Source organism: Lithobates pipiens, unplaced genomic scaffold (genome assembly GCF_037356315.1).
Source record: "Lithobates pipiens isolate NorthernLeopardFrog02 unplaced genomic scaffold, aLitPip1_a1.2 Scaffold_18, whole genome shotgun sequence".
Taxonomy (NCBI): Eukaryota; Metazoa; Chordata; class Amphibia; order Anura; family Ranidae; genus Lithobates; species Lithobates pipiens.
In genome coordinates this window covers 292,615,036-292,631,642 of record NW_027507758.1, presented here as the reverse complement: position 1 = coordinate 292,631,642, position 16,607 = coordinate 292,615,036, and the positions used below count along the sequence as shown (strand labels likewise).

The 16,607-nt window shown below is 42.8% G+C and overlaps 1 protein-coding gene and 1 long non-coding RNA gene across 2 annotated transcripts in view; both read left to right on the top strand.

The window, feature by feature from the left end:
* CDC40 (cell division cycle 40) overlaps positions 1-16,607 on the top strand; it is a 104,447-nt gene that overhangs the window by 35,267 nt on the left and 52,573 nt on the right. The window contains exon 3 of the mRNA XM_077487124.1: positions 1,036-1,165. Within this exon, the coding sequence (XP_077343250.1) occupies positions 1,036-1,165 (130 nt within the window). The remainder of the gene's footprint in view (positions 1-1,035; positions 1,166-16,607) is intronic.
* Positions 2,675-3,349, top strand: LOC143990144 (uncharacterized). The gene is made up of 3 exons (XR_013277178.1): positions 2,675-2,735; positions 2,866-3,040; positions 3,123-3,349. It is a non-coding gene; the product is annotated as an uncharacterized LOC143990144 (long non-coding RNA).

Here is a 16,607-nt window from a genome sequence, read left to right as displayed (position 1 = left end):
TCCCTGACCTCTCCTCTGTTATCCTATCAGTACATGTACACAGTGTTTATAGTGGTTTGTACGCAGTTGAGTTTGGTAGCTTTTTTTGGAAAGCAAAAAAAAGTGTTCAGGACTGATGTTCAGAGGAATTTGAAATGCCAAACGCTCTGCTCTAGCTACAAGACGCAAATGGTTCTCTCAAGGCGGCCCTAGATCTATTTAACAAATTTGGGGACTACTCAGGGGTGCGGATTAACTGGGATAAGTCGATTCTCTTCCCCCTTGACTCATGGGCCGCAGCCCCAGACAGCCAGCTGGTGTGGGTGGAGCAATTTAAATACTTGGGCATCCAGGTTAGGAGAGACCCGGCCAGCTACTCTGACCTCAATATCATACCTCTAGTTGCCCAACTTAAGGAGAAATGTGCCACTTGGTCATCCTTACCTCTGAATCTTATGGACATAATTAATCTCCTTAAAATGATTTCCTTCCTCTGTGTTGTGGAACTGCCCGATCTGGGTGCCCAACTCCCTTTTCAAAGAGGTGGAAAAATGTATGAACTGTTTTTTTTGGGGAGGGAAGCTATCTAGAATAGCCAAAGCTACCCGTGTCTACTTCTGGGTGGCAGTGCTGGTCACTGTCTAATGGTGGTTCATGCGGTCTCAAACCAACACAGCAGTTTGTCTTGAAGCAGCTATTTTGGGCTCACTACAGGAACTGGGTAATCTAATTTACCGGGTGCCCAAAGCATACATTGTGTTACCTCAGTCTACAAAAACCACACTCAAGGTGTGGGCTGTGGCGAGAACAAGGTTTACCTGCCTTAACAGGTGGTCTCCCTTCACTCCTCTGTGGGTGAACCCCAATCTCCCGCATCTCCGTACCATCCCCTATCCCCAACTATGGGCTAAGTATGGGATAAAAACCCTAGGTGACGTTCTAATGGCAGACAGACTTTTTAATACATGTTTCAACAGTTGGCTACAGCATGCACAATTGAGATACATTTTATGGTGAAACGTATTTGAATTATCTCTTCTGTTATATAATTTGTAGTTTGGACCCAACAATCCATTTAAAACCCAGCAGATGGCTGCTCCAAGGAACATGCTTTCAGGATACGCAGAACCAACACACATTAATGACTTTATGTTCGAACAGCAAAGAAGAACGTTTTCAACATATGGTAAGCAAAATGTGAATGTATAAAACTACCTTAACAATGTTGGCAAAAGCATGAAATCTGCACTTGTGAACTTTGGAGAATAAACCTGGGAGGCTACCATTTTTTTAGAGGTATAAAAATTATGCAATGTGGTGTTTCTGTTTAATTAGAGCCATCGTAACAAACCTCATAGATTAATAGATTTATTTTATATTACATTTCTTCATTTTATATATTTATATTATTATTATTTTTTTTTTAATTCTTTGTGAAACCAGAAAATGAAGAAATGCCAGGGAAGGGGTGGGTTTAAGCAGAAGGTGCAAAGAATATGCTAATATACCACTACATTACACTGCTAAAACCAGTGGCAGATGGTAATGGTTACATTTGTATATTGCAGCCCACAACCGTTACATATTTTATTTTAACATTGCAACATGCTAGAGCTGACAATTAGGATTACAAAGTTCGGAGATGTGATACAAGGTGTTACAAAGATGTACTAGGAGTAGCATTATGGTTTCCTTCTGAGCCTGCTCTAGGAAAAAAATGGCGAATTCAGCATTTGTAATCTAGATTTGAAGCAACTTTCATCCTATGAATAGACTGAATGTGGGACCAAGGCTTTTGTCCAAGTCAAGAAAAACCCCACCTGTTTCTGATGCTAGGCCACAGCACCTGTCATGCGGATGTTCTATGCCAGTGCCTCTACTGCCTCTTGAAAATCTAACTTTAGATGGTTTATTGACAAGGGTTCCATGCAAGTGAAAGGAGAAAAGTCACCCAATTCTCCTCGCCCCTTGTGCATATAATTGTGTGTGTGTGTTTTTTTTTTTTTTTTTTTTTAAGTTTCAAGTGCCTTGTGATTGGCCCAGTGCTGTCACAGGGAACCAAGAAAGCCCAGGGCCCAATGTAGCCTCTGAGTCTGTTTGGAATGTATCCAAAGCAAGGCAATCTAGGAATTTAAAAATACATAAAAAAATTGCAACTTAAAAAAAGTCCACTTTTTCATATCTAGCAGCGCATGCACACTTTTTTTTAAAAAGTGAGTTAATTAAAATTCTGATCAGTGTCCAGAAAAGAAGGTGCTTGTTCTATCCGTTCTTTGTGATTAAGATGCAGCTTCCACCATGTAGTTCACCACTTGTGGGACACAAACGATCCCCTTTGGGGATGCACTCGCCAAACAACCGAGATCAAAAAGCCTTTAAACTGCCATTCCACAATCCTTCTTTGGCCACTAGATGTCTCCCTTATTGGAATTCGGTTTTCTCATCTGTGTCTATCCCTCAGGATCCTCTGGCTCCACCTTAATAAGTTGATAAGCTTCAATGACTATCATAGTGCTGGCATTTTGAGTTCTGTAAAATTATGGGGTCACTCAGCTAGCTGATAGGGGAGCTGACCTTCTAATAACAAGAGAGTGCATCCTGGACATGTAATATGGGATAACCTTTAAACGGAGAACAATCTCTCTAGAAAAGGGGGGCTATACCTTACTGTCCGGCCCATAGCTAACCATTTCACCTTGATTCAGCCACACAAGCAGGATTCCATGCATATCTGCAGCCATAGAATTATACACCAGGTAACTGAGACTATTGCATTTAAAATGATTGCATTAATTGCACACCATTTATTTAATTTACCTACAAGTATGGATCTGTTCCATCAATAGTAAAATAATTTCAATAGGCTTTATCTCTATATTTCTGCAGAATAGCATGCCCTGGTAAGCACACATTCTACACTATCATGGTCACCTGGGCTTTACACAGCTGCTATCCTCGTTTTGGGTGCGATTCCTCACCTCAGCCCCGGGGGAGATCGATATCCCTGTCCTCTGTATCTCCTGGACAGATGCTTGGTGTCACCTATGGGCCGGACAGTAAGGTATAGCCCCCCCTTTTCTAGAGAGATTGTTCTCCGTTTAAAGGTTATCCCATATTTATAGACATTTTTGATCTAATTTCAGAGCATCTGTACTCCTGATGATTGGCAAGAGCCATGAAACGTGCGTCGAGTATATATCCAACTGATGCCCAGATTATTTCGACTTATTATAAGCAATGGCTAATGTTTATTGGTTTTATGAATGGATGAGTATATCTACACATCTGCATTGCTACTGATGTTGTATTGTACCTTGCAAAATGACTGTATATCTAAACAAATGTATTCAAAGAAATGTACTATAATTAACTGTGTCCTATATGATTTCGACACTTTTTGTGATATGGTTTTATACCCAACAAATAATATATATTTTTTACTCAGCAACACGCCTTATTTAAAGTCCCATTTGCCCTTTTTTGAATGTTGAACACATATCCGGGATGGAGGCTTGCTTGCTGCTACTAATAGGTTGTGTCAGGTCGCACCATTTTTTAATGGTGAACTACATGGTGGAAGCTGAATCTTAATCACAATAAAGAACGGATAGAACAAGCACCTTCTTTTCTGGACACTGATCAGAATTTTAATTAACTCACTTTTTAAAAAAAGTGTGCATGCGCTGCTATATATGAAAAAGTGGACTTTTTTTAAGTTGCAATTTTTTTATGTATTTTTATATTTCTGTGTTTTTTAAAAAAAGCAGCAGCTTTAAAGTGGGTATTTCACGCAAGTGGAGTACCACATAAATACCGCATTCATATTTGCATATTGGTTTCCAAGAGCGCAGAGTGGTGTACTATTTGGGCAGGCATTTATAATTTTTTAGTACATTCTTTTACAATCTAGGAATTTAGTGACATTTGAATAGGTCCAGGGATGTCCAAAAAAGGACGTTTCCGGGTGGCGGGTAATTACCAGGTCTCATCCCCAGTGACAGTGGTTCACAAGATGGATCCTGGTCACACATGGTAATGAAATCTCCAGAGGTTTCTTTCCAGTTTGCTTTCTTTTTGTCTGTTGGCTTGTACGGCACAAACCGGGAACAGATCTTCCGCTTACCCCAATCTTTACGATCTATGGTGTGCACTGTGTCCTTGCTAATGCCTGCTTCCTCCGCCATCAATCGTGTCAGTCACCGATCTCATGCCAGCATTTGTAGCACTCAATCATGTCTGGGGTTCTCCTTGTCGACGGCCGATCCAAACCTGGCTAATCAGTCGTTTCTTTTCCGCCGCAAAAGCATTTGAACCAGTCGTAAACAATTCCTCTGCTCACGGCTTCCGTCCCGTTCACGTGCACCAACATTTAATGCGTCTCCGTCATTTTCTCCAATTTATATGATATTCACTCATTGCTCCATTGCACTGTGACCCTACCTCTCACACTGACTGCGTTCAACTGGTCGCAGTGGGTTTAGCCTGACGGTCAAGTGTACTCAATGCTAGATGGCACTTCTCAACGTGTCTCTGGATAGGCATATGCACGCACCTGGCCCATTTTGCCATTGAGATATCAGACCGTTCACTAAACTTTTTAGACACACCCCATAGTTCCAAACAATAGGAAAAATGAATACGTGACAAGAATTCATACCAGAAAGTCCTGTAACTGATCCATGTGATGTCGACTAATATGAGGCATAGAATGTGAGTCCTGTATGTGATAAAGAATACACAAAAAAAAATAAGTATTTTTCCACATACACTTGGCTAGCATTTTTAATGCTAATGTTTATCAACGTTGTGAGTTGATAGATGGGCCAAGAATGGGGGATCCTTATGAGCTTGAACATATGAGAAAGTTTCCCTTTCTTTTCTTTTTTGTAAACGGATAAATAAATTTGAAAGGTGGGGGTGGGATTATGCCACTGAGTTTCCTGTAAAAGAGACAATCTATCAGAACTTTGATTTCCTGCTAATTTTTAAGTCTTTACGTTTTTAATTATTGTTAAGCCTGCTTGACATCTTGAACAGAAACCTCATCTGCATTGGACAGATCAGAACAGTGTTGTGTAATGCCGCGTACACACGATCAAACAATTGGGTGGAAAAGTCCGGCAAACTCAAGTCCGCCGGACAATCCCCCGTGTGTAGCCTCCGGCGTACTTTTTTTTTTTTTTTACCCGAAAGTACGGCGGACTTAGAAAGTCGTTTTACACTCCAATCTTCCCGCCAGACTTGCATTTCGCCGGACAATCCAGCCGTGCGTATGCCAGTCCGCCGTTCTTTTGAAATGAACAGACTTTTCCCGCCCGGAGAAAAGTCAGCTAATTTTGAGCATGTCTCCAGGTAGGCCGGGCCTGCGAAGAATGCGTCGCTGGCCCCGCCACCTGGTATGGACTTAAAGGGGAACCCCAACGCCGAAAAAATCGGCGTGGGGTCCCCCCCAGGTCCACATCAGACCCTTGTCCGAGCACGCTACCTGGCCGGCCAGGGAAGGGGGGGCAAGCGAGCCTTACCAGGCCGCATGCCCTCAACATGGGGGGTGCCTTGGGGAAGGGGGGGCCGCGTGGCCCCCCCACCCCAAAGCACCTTGTCCCCATGTTGATGAGGACAAGAGCCTCTTCCCGACAACCCTGGCCATTGGTTGTCGGGGTCTACGGGCAGGGGGGCTTATCGGAATCCGGGAGCCCCCTTTAATAAGGGGGCTCCCGGATATCGGCCCCCCACCCTATGTGAATGAGTATGGGGTACAATGTACCCATACCCATTCACCTGTAAAATAAAGTACAAAAAAACACAACACACAAGGGTTAAAATAGTTTATTGCACAGCTTCGGGGGTCTTCCGTCTTCGGGGGTCTTCTTGCCGGACTCATCCGCTATCTTCTTCTAGATCTTTTACTAGCGGAGGAGCCCGGCTTTCTTCCTCACCGCCGCCCTCTTCTTCCGACTTCGGGGGTCTTGTCCCCCTCTTCGGTTCTTCTGCCTGGCCACCGCGCCGCCTTATAGCTCTTTTACAGGCGGTGGCCCGGTCTTTTGTCGCCGCTGTCGTCGCCGCCTTCTGTTCTTCTGTTCTTCTCTTCAGATGTTGCCTCGTCGCTCCCTCCGCTCACAATGACGGGGACCGGGCGCGCGGCGACTTATATAGGGACATTACCGGATGATGTCCCCGCCTATTATGATGTCAGTCCCAGCATCCTCTGGGACTGTGACACCATAATGGGCGGGACATCACCAAACCAGGGACCCGATTATCAGAATTGGCAGATTTTCTGGAACAAGGAGTGAAGATCCCACTGATGAAGAAAGTTGCATTGAAACCTCCTGCGCCACAGGACTACTGGAACTGTGGCTGATAGAACCCCCAGACACTGCATGCATTCCTTCACCATTATAGAAGGCCTGGCCAGCACTGCTTTTGTCTGAGACTGGATCTCCTGGACCTTCCTCTGAGGAAGAGAAACACCCCCCCCCCCCCCCCCCCCCCGATCCGTGTCGAATTTTACTCCTAAATACTCCAACATTTGGCTCGGATGTATCTGGCTCTTCCAAAAGTTGATCAACCGAAACGAGGTAGTGTTTTGTAGGTAAAATTCACATGAACTAGAAGAGTTCATTTGACGGACCCAGAAGTAGCATGTTGTCTAGATAATGAAGTATTTGCACTCCCTTGACCCTGAGTCGCGACAACATTTTTGGAGCCGTGCAGAGACTGCATGGGAGATGTTAAAATTGAAAATGAGATACTTCTACGGAAAACCTGAGAAAGTGATGGTGAGATGTGTCTATGGAAACATGAAGACAACCATCCAGTCTCTTGACTCCACAGCCGAAGTGATCGTTTCCAATCACTCCATTTTGAATGGTGGAATCTTCATGTAAGAATTCAGGACCTTGAGGTCAAAAACTGGTCTGAATCCTCTGGGACCAAAAAACAGAAGGGGAACATACTCTTTGACCCAATCCGTGCCTTCGAACCGGAAGGATGGCCCTTGTTGCCAACAGCTCCTCTATAAATCCTTGCAAACATTGCCTCCTTTCCAAATCTGTCGGAAGTCCGGTTCCTACTAACAAGGTCTGAGGGGGCCTTGTTCTGAACTCGAGGCGATTAACGTGATCAAATGATGGCTACAATCCAGGCATCCTGTAATTTTGTCTGCCCAAACCCTCTCAGAATTGGGCTAGTCTTGTTCCTACTTGAGGGGGTTAAGCGGAGACCCCTTCAGAAGGACTTATTTGAAGTCTTAGGAGCTTCGTTGGCCCTGGTCTTGGAAGGTTTCTGGAAGGTTGGACCTGCTCCTTTCCACTGTATGAAAAACAGTCTGTAAGCGCTGGCCTCTCTGAAGCCTTTTTTGGATCTCTTGTTAAACCGAAAGGGCTGCTGTTGTCTTTTTCTCTTCTGCGGGATTAGGCCAGATCTGCCGCCGGAAACCTGCTGAATTGCTGATTCCATGTCTTCCCAAAGAGTAGCTTCCCATCAAATGTAACCAAACACAGACTGTGCTTAGAAGACTTATCGGCCAACCAATGCTAAAACCAAAAGGCTCTGCGGGCTGTGATGGAATGAAGCATTATCTTTGCTGTCATCTTGACCTGGTTAACAGCCACATCAGCCACAAACTCTACAGCAGTCTTGAAAACTGTGAAGAACAACTGCCACTTCCCAGACTTTCATCTGAACATCCATCCACTAGCTCCGCTACCCACACTCTGTGCCTGGATTCATACCCATGCACTCCCAGCGCTCCCTGCATTCCGCAGACCCGCACCACAGAACGTGTTCCATAGGAGACAATGGCAAATGGACAGTAGTGCAAATCCACAAAAAGCACCAAAAACGGGTGCGAATCCAACCCAAGTGCTGCTACCGCTGGTCTGCATTCTGCTCCGGCACTATACAACCTTTTTAGGTCTGCGCGTATTCTGCGATCCATAGGATCCCTAAAAGAGACTGAATCCTCCAGCGGAAGTGTAATGTGGCAGGCTAATCTACATAATGAAACATCCATCTTAGGTGTAGTATCCCAAGGGGTACAGCTTCGATACTCCATTATGCACATTGAGCTTCTTCTCAGGCCCTGCCCACTCATCGTCAATTACTTATTTAATTTCAGAAATGAATGGGAAGGAAGGTAACAATTTCTTTAAATACGGGTAGTATCTTTGCTGTTTCCTTGGAGGCAAAGCTTTTTCCTGCCACTTCATGGCATCCTTATCAGCCTCTACCAAGGGGGGAACCAGTGCAAAAATCAAAGGTATGCGATTCTGAGACAATCTCAGCCTCAGATGGCTCCAAGTGGCTATCGACATCAGAGTTAAAACGCACTGAAAACACATGATCTGAATCTGCAGATGCTGAAGATACAGCAGGATTCCTTGAAACACTCTTTAACCCTTCCTTGACTGCATGCTTAATGTAGGATTTAACCTGGCATGCTTTCGCAGCATTGTCCTGAGCCGCCTGCTTGAAGCAAGATGCACAAACCAGCATTACTCTGAGGACCTCAGTTGAGCAGGCCCAACAGGATCTTTCTTCTGCCTGGGCTGGAGATGAGGACCTATCCGAAGGAGAGCATCTTCTGTCTGCGCCCGGATTTGCGCTTTCTAGAGGCTTTCTGATGTTTTGACCTCTTTGCTTGGATTCGAGTGACTAAAGGGAGCTAAGGGCAAGAGAGATCTGGAATGCTGTGACAATAGGCGTCAATCCAGCTGCATGAGACTCTGCGATTTGTCATGTCTAGTCCCCTTTTTTACTCCTTTGAGGCTGGAATGCTGATTTGGAACCTCTTTACGGGTGTTTATCCCACACTGGGCCCTTCTCTCTGTAAAACAGAGTATGTGCTCTTTACTAAATAAATTTTTTTTTTTTTTTTTTATAAAAAATAAATACAATTAAAATAAACTTCTCCATCTCTGAATCTTCAGTGCTAAGGCAGCTAGGCAGTCAGGCAAAATTCCCCAGACCTATAAGGCACAGGATAATAAAAACACTCTGACAGACAAGTAACACAGCAGTAAGTAATGAGAGTCCTGGAAGGAGGCTTACCAGAGCAGAGTAGCAGATTGATCAGCTGGAGGCTGAGGTGGTCCTTGAGGGGCCGGAGCTGACCCATAGTAGGCTGACATGGGGAGGTCCAGGAAAAAATGTTTTGCCTTTTTAGTTATACTGTAATAATCTAACAGTGTTTACAGTGGAAATAGCTTGCTGTGATTTTTGTCACAAACAGTTTAGTCTGAGATTTTTTTTAACCACTTGAGACCCGCGCTATAGCCGAATGACGGCTACAGCGCGGATCTCCTTTGCCGGGACGACGTCTATTGACGTCGTCCCGTGCACGAGCGGCCTGCGCGCCCCCTGAGGGGCGCGCGCGGCGCGCTCTGTGATCGACGAGTCTATGAGACTCGCCTGATCACCGATCCGAGCAAGGGGTCGATCCCGACCCCTTATGTGATCAGCTGTCAGCCAATGACAGCTGATCATGTGATACAACGGAGCCGGTAATCGGCTATTATTCCTCCTCGCGCTGACAGCGCGAGGAGAAAAAAAAAGAGCTGATCACCGGCGGCCGTGATCGGGACATCAGCCCCGATCACGGCCAGCCCTGCCAGTGCCCATCTGCCCCCTGCCAGTGCCCACCTGCCCCCTGCTTTGCCACATCAATAAAAAATGTGTCCCCCCCCCCTGCCAGTGCCACCCAGCAGTGCCCACAGTGCCACCCAGCAGTGCCCACAATCTGCCTCAACGAAGGTGCTGCACCCCAGTGCCACATATCTGTGCACATCAGTCCCATCTATCAGTGGTACCTATCAGTGCCCCTTAGTGCCACCCATCCGTGCCCATCTTATCTGTGCCCATCGGTGCCGCCTTAACTGTGCCTATCAGTGCCCACCAGTGCCGCCTCATCAGCGCACTTCAATGAAGGAGAAAAATGACCTGTTTGCAAAATTTTATAACAAACTATTAAACATGTTGTGTTTTTTTTTTTTTGCATCTTTTTTTGTTTGTTTAGCAAAAAATAAAACTCCCAGCTGTAATTAAATACCACCAAAAGAAAGCTCTATTTGTGGGAAAAAAATGATAAAAATTTCATTTGGGTACAGGGTTGTATGCCCGCACAATTGTCATTCAAAGTGCATCAGCGCTGAAAGCTGAAAATTGGTCTGGGACTGAGGGGGGTTTAAGTGCCCAGTAAGCAAGTGGTTAAATGAATTCCATTCATATGTATCTTGTTTAATAAGTATAATTAGAAGAAAAGTTAGAAAACAAATCACAGGACAGGAAAAAGTACATGCTGAAGTGCATAGTCTTCAAAACGAAGTGTTTGTCTTGTGTTTTTTTTCTGTGTCCATTAGGGGGTGCTATATCCCAAGGCCTCTGTGAATTGTTAATGCTTGTATGTGCATAGAATTAGAATAGGCTACAAATGCTTCATATCTCCTTTATGCTCAAATTTTTGTGAATTTATCTAGTTTTTCTTGTAAAAGACTAAAAAGTTATAGTATCTTTTTACCCAATTTCTACAGACCTTTGGAATATTTAACTGCACTTTTTCACACTGCTTTGATCTGATTTTACAGTGTGATTATGTAGTGCAATTTGGACATGTTTTGCATATTCTGTGGGGCCAAAAAACGTGCTGGAATCGCACCAAAAAATATATCCGGAGCCTTTTCCAAAATCATGCCTTGCTGAGCATCATTGAACATAATGTAATTTCCATTGTCCTGGAGTTCTGTGTGGCTCAATTTTCATCTGAAATGGCACTAGTGTTGAACTTAAAAATAGTAACTGGCACCTGTTGTGATTACTTTTTTCTTTTTTCCCTTCTATTGTTAGACCTCCTTTTATTTAAATGATAGAAATGGCTTTTATTAGATCCCTTTTACTGTATTATGTGGCTGAGTATTGGAAAATGTTATATTTTGAGTTGTCTCTGCATCTTGCCCTGCTCTGAATTAGAAATGGATTCAGCAACCAATGTTTTTCTTAAATAGCTGCAAATAGCAAAGAGTATGTAAAACCAGCGTACAAGCTATGAGACACATACCTGATCTGTTAATGTCCTCAAACCTTGTTCTACTTTAAAGTGTTACTAAACCCAGGGCCCTGCATTCACTATATCTGGTCTTCCACAGTATACAGAACAAGTAAATGCAATTATTTTAGTAAATATAAACTGCTAAATCCCTTTTCTCATCAGCAGTCTTGTGCATTCTATTGGTGTCTTGCCGAGTTTTCATTCTCATCTGACTGTCCTACGAGGCAGCATGACTCCTGACCTTCTGTCTGGACAGTGCTTATTGGCCCTGTGCTGATTACATGCACCCCCCAGGGGAGAAAAAATTGATTGTCTCTATAATTTGTTAGTTTTTGTCAAGGTTTTGGCAATTGCCATTACTGTGTTATATACAAGCCACAAGTTTTTAATGGCTCTATTTTTAGTCTTTTTTTTTATTTATTTTTTTGATATGTAATAAAGTACTACTTTTTTTTTTTTTTTTTTTTTTAATTTTTGTGTTTTTGAGTGTCCCAATTGTCTGTTGTGCCTATAATAGTTTCTCTTGATCAAGCGGAGGGTATTCTTGTTTAGGGCTGAAACAACTAATCGATTATGAAATTAATCAATTTACTATTTTCATAATCGATTAATCGGCCAGTAACAAAATGGGGTTAAAGTTAATGAGTCTGATGATATTTACTAGATTGACCCTTTAATATTATTATATCTCTCCTCTAATAGTATATACACTATATCTCCTCTAATAGTGTATATACTACATCATTCCTCAAATAGTATATACAGTATATCCCCCCTCTAATAGTATATATCCCCTCCTAATAGTATACATTATGACATTATATCATTATCTCTCATCTATTAGTATATACAGTATATCTCTTCTCTAATAGTACCGGTATATACAGTATATCTTCTCTAATAGTATATACAGTATTTATCCCCTCTTGTATATACAGTATATCTCTTCTGTCTGTTATTCTCAGAGTGGATTAGATATTTTTCTCCCTAACCATATAGTTGGTTATTTATATTTACCACTGAATAGAGATATTTAAGAATAAATTGCCTTTTTTTTTAAACTTTACATATTGACTAAATTATACACCACACTTTTTTTTTTTTTTTTTAAGTTATTAACCGATTAATCAAAACAATAATCGCTAGTTGCAGCCCTATTCTTGTTTCTATTTAAAGTGGGATGATTTTATGCCCACAGCTCTCTACCACGCATCTATGCTAATGGCAGACAGAAATGACACTGTGCTCTGGATTGAAATAAGTACACACTACAGAGGGCTATGCTTTGTTTGTATTTGATGTCTGAGGTTTACAACTACTTTAAAACATAATAGCTCATTTTTATACTTCTGGGATAACCAAGCAACGTTACAAATAACCACTTGCCTATTATTTTTTTTATTTTTTCATCGAAGACCACAGGCCAGTTTAAATATTGCTTTCCTTTAGTCAGTCAGAACTCTTCAGCTTCTGCACGTTACCGCAGTGTAAAACTGAGAAGGAAGGCATGGAGTGTCCCTGCGTACATGTACGTGTGTGTGTGTGTGTATTCTTCTCCCCACAAGCCTAGAATTGTGGATGGGCAGAACATACTGTAGCTACGCTTCTTGAGGTGGATTGAAGCAAATGGGTAGCTCCTGTTCAGTGCAGACAGGCGGTCTTCTAGCTAAAGAATGCATACACTGTGCTGACACTGAACACTCCTTAAAGTGGTTATAAAGGCAGAAGTTTTTTTTATCCTAATGCATTAAGATTAAAAGCCTTATTTACAGCAGCCCCCCCCCCCCCCCCAAATAAGCTCCCTCTGATCCAGCAATGTTGCAGGAGAAGACTAGGTTGTCCGGGACTCTCTCTCTCTCCTCATTGGCCGAGACAGCAGTGAAGCGGCATTGGCTCCCACTGCTGTCAGTCAGTCAGCAAGCCAATGTGAGGGGGGGGCAGGAGCGGGTCATTGCCCCGTGTCTGAATAGACACAGGGAGCTGCTGCTTGGCTCGGGTACCCCCGTAGCAAGCTGCTTTCTGTGGGTGCACTCAAGAGGAGGGAGGGGCCAGGAGCGCTGAAGAGGGACATGAGAAGAGGAGGATCTCGGTTGCTCTCTGCAAAGCTACTGCATGGAGGAGGTAAGTATAACATGTTTGATTTTTAGCAACAAAAAAAAAAACAACAAATAGACTTATGTATCACTTTAAGGGTGGCTTCAGGCTCGGTTCACACAGGGGCGACTTGTCCAGGCGACTTAGCCGCCTGACAAGTCACGCTCCGTTCTGTACTATGGAACCGTTCTAAAAAGGTTCCTGTACTACTTTTGGGGCGACTTCAGGCGACTTGCATTGACTTCTATACAGAAGTCGTTTTGCAAGTCGCCGCTGAAGTCATGTGCAGGTCGCGTCTGTAAGTCGCGCTGCAAGTCGTGCCACCCCTGTGTGAACCGAGCCTTACACTACCCTGCTGCACTTCTGCTGAAGCGCAGCTAATCCACAGCTTTCATGCAGGTTGGCTGCACTTTCTCATAGACTACTAGGAGGTCGTGCGATTTTGTTGCAGTTTCTAAAAGCTCACCAAAACCATTGGACATCATAGGAGTCTTTGGGGAAGCTCGGGAAAACTGCTAGTTAGCTGAGCTTTGCCCAAAGCATAGCCAGTCCAATCGGGGGTAGTGTGCAGCTACCCTAAGGCGCAAGGTAAAACCAAAGGCTTATGTTTGCAAAACTGCTTTGTGTTTATGCATACATTTTAAAGAACGACCGTCTTTTGAAAGAACAATTAAAGTGGTTCTAAAGGCAGAAGGTTTTTTGCCTAAATGCATTTTATGCTTCAAGATGAAAACTCTCAGTATGCATCTCCCCCTTTCAAGTGGCTTGCTAAGGGGGGCACTTTGCAAAGGGGAGAAGGCAGGAGTGACAGCAGGGGACCTAAAAAGAGAATACGGGCTGCTCTGTGAAGAACCACTGCACAGAGCAGGTAATTATAAAAATATAACATATTGCATGTAACATATTACGTATATATTTGTTTACCATTTTTTTAAGTGTTAAATTTTAACCACCTGAGCTCCGGAAGCTTTTACCCCCTTCATGACCAGGGCATTTTTTTGCCATTACATCTTTTTTTTTTTTTTCCCTACAAATTGAGCTTTCTTTTGGGGGGTGTGCACGTGCCCCCTAGTGGCAGTCTATGGTACTGACGTCCCATGATGCCGAGCCATGTTGGCGCAGTACAACTGCGGTGGCTGGTTGGCATGCGGTTAAAGGGTAAATCTGGTAAATCTCAGACTCAGAGATTCTAATTTTTTTTTTATTTAAAAAGAAACAATTTCTTCCTTCAAAAAAAAAAAAATTTTTTGACGTTCGTTCAATTCTCGAATTATTAGTGGGGTCAAATTGACGTTCATTTTCAACCACAGTGACAGGAAAATTTAGAAATAATAGAAAATTTCTTGATCAAAGGAATTTTCAGACAGTGTATATGGTTTTTGTTCAGAAATTCCATTCGTTTTAAAAACAAGTGAAAATTTCAAACAAGATTATTCATTTAGTGACTGTACAAAGATTTTTCATCTGAATATTCTCGTCTGAAAATTGATATCCATGTGACCAGCATAAGGCTCGGTGCACACCTATGCAGTTTCCTTTTGATCTGTTTCTGCAATGCCTTTTGCTGTGCATTTTGACTTTTGCACACGTGAATTTTTTAGCTTTTTTTTTTTTTATTTATTTTTTTTTTTTTGGCCAATTTGTTGTCGGGCAGATTAAAAAACACAAATTGCTGTAAAAACGCATTACATGCTTTTCTGCAGTGTCTCCATTGAAGTATATTGAACCATTTTGTGTTTAAAAAAAAAAAAAAGTCCCTGCCAGTTTCCAAATACTCAGCGGCTGAAAAAAAGCATAGGATGTGAACGTGTCCCTAAGGAGACCATGTAAATGAACTGTAGTGTGTTTCTGCAAAAAGCACCAAAAAAAAGACCTAGATGTGAATGTGAACTAGGTCTAAGGCGTTTAGTAACATAATGGGGTTAAAAAAACTAAAATGAGCCCTTTTATAAAAAAGCAGATAATCACTACTGTAAGGGGTTGATTTTTTTTTTTTTTTTTTTTTTTTACTGTAGAACTGTGAAAGTAATAGTTACAGTAGCGATTTTTTTTATTATTTTTTTTTTAACCCCCATTATGTTACTGACTATTTTAATCGATTAGTTGTTATATATAATTTTTTTTTCTTTAAATTCATCAAATCTGATGTACTGACGGCCTCTCACTTCTTGAGGCCTTTAAAATGCCAGAACAGTACAAATTCCCCTTTTTTGGAGAGTAGACAGTCTGAGGCATTTAGTAACAGGCATGGTGAGTTTTCATCTCATTGGTGTGGCGCTGATCAGAACTGACTGGTGACAGTATGTTAAAAAAAAAAAAAAAAAATTTTATAAAAAAAATTATTTAAATTTTTTTTTTATTTTTTTTTTTCAACTCTCATCATTGTAGTTTAGTATGACCATAGTGGCGCTGTACTATTCTGAAGGTGTGATTGGGGATTTTTTATTTTTTTTTTCCTTTTAGAACCACTTTACGTTTCTTTTTGGTGTCGCTATTAGTAGCATATTTTACCATCTCTTGTTTCAGGGCCAGTAAACGCCAAAATTTCTGTGTTCTGGATGAGTTTCTACATGCACGTTTTTGATGCATTCCAGATGTGTTTTTTTTTTTTTCTTCTATTTTTTTCCTTTTCTTCATCTCCTTTTAGGACATGTGCGCTTTTGCCGCATTCCATGCAGAAAAAATGGAGCCTGCTCTTCTTTTCTCGGTGCCTGCGGCGGTCGGTATTCGTTCGGGAGCGATCCCGGATGAGGGGACGGCCATTCATTCATGGCCACCCCCTCGCGATGGCTCCCGACGAATAGAAATCCTTCGTCACATCACTTCCTCTCCTGTAATGTAAACACAGGAGAGGAAGTGATGTAATCTCTCCTCCGTGTCGGTGTTTTTCGTTCCGACACCGAGGAGAGAGGATCGGTGAGTTGCACCAACACGACACTACACAGTAGAACATGCCAGGCAAACTCACACCCCCCCGATCACCCCCCCAATTACCCCTGCCCCCCAGTCACAGTGACACCAATGTCATTTTTTTTTTTTTTTTATTTTTTTTTTTTTTGCATTGGTGTCATTTGTGACTGTAATAACTGTTAGGGCAGTTAGGGTTAGCCCCCTTTAGTTCTAATGTACCCCCCTAACCCCCCCAATAAAGGTTTAACCCCGTGATCACCCCCCGTCGCCAGTGTCACTAAGGCTGGGTTCACATTGCAGTGGTTTATGAGAACGAATGTGATTCGCACCGCACTGCAGTGCAAATCACATCTGATCTCTGTGCGATTCGAGTTCAGCCATACAGATAGTATGGCTGAATTCGCATCGCACCCGCCGCAAATTCGCACGGGACCCTTTTTTGGCCCGCAGCAGAATCGGATCGCATGGGTGTTCACACCATGCGATCCGAGTTTGCAGATCGCACTGCGATATGCAAACTGATCTGGGGGTGTCATTAACATTTCACTGACACTCCCAGCAGTTCGCATAGGGCAGTGTG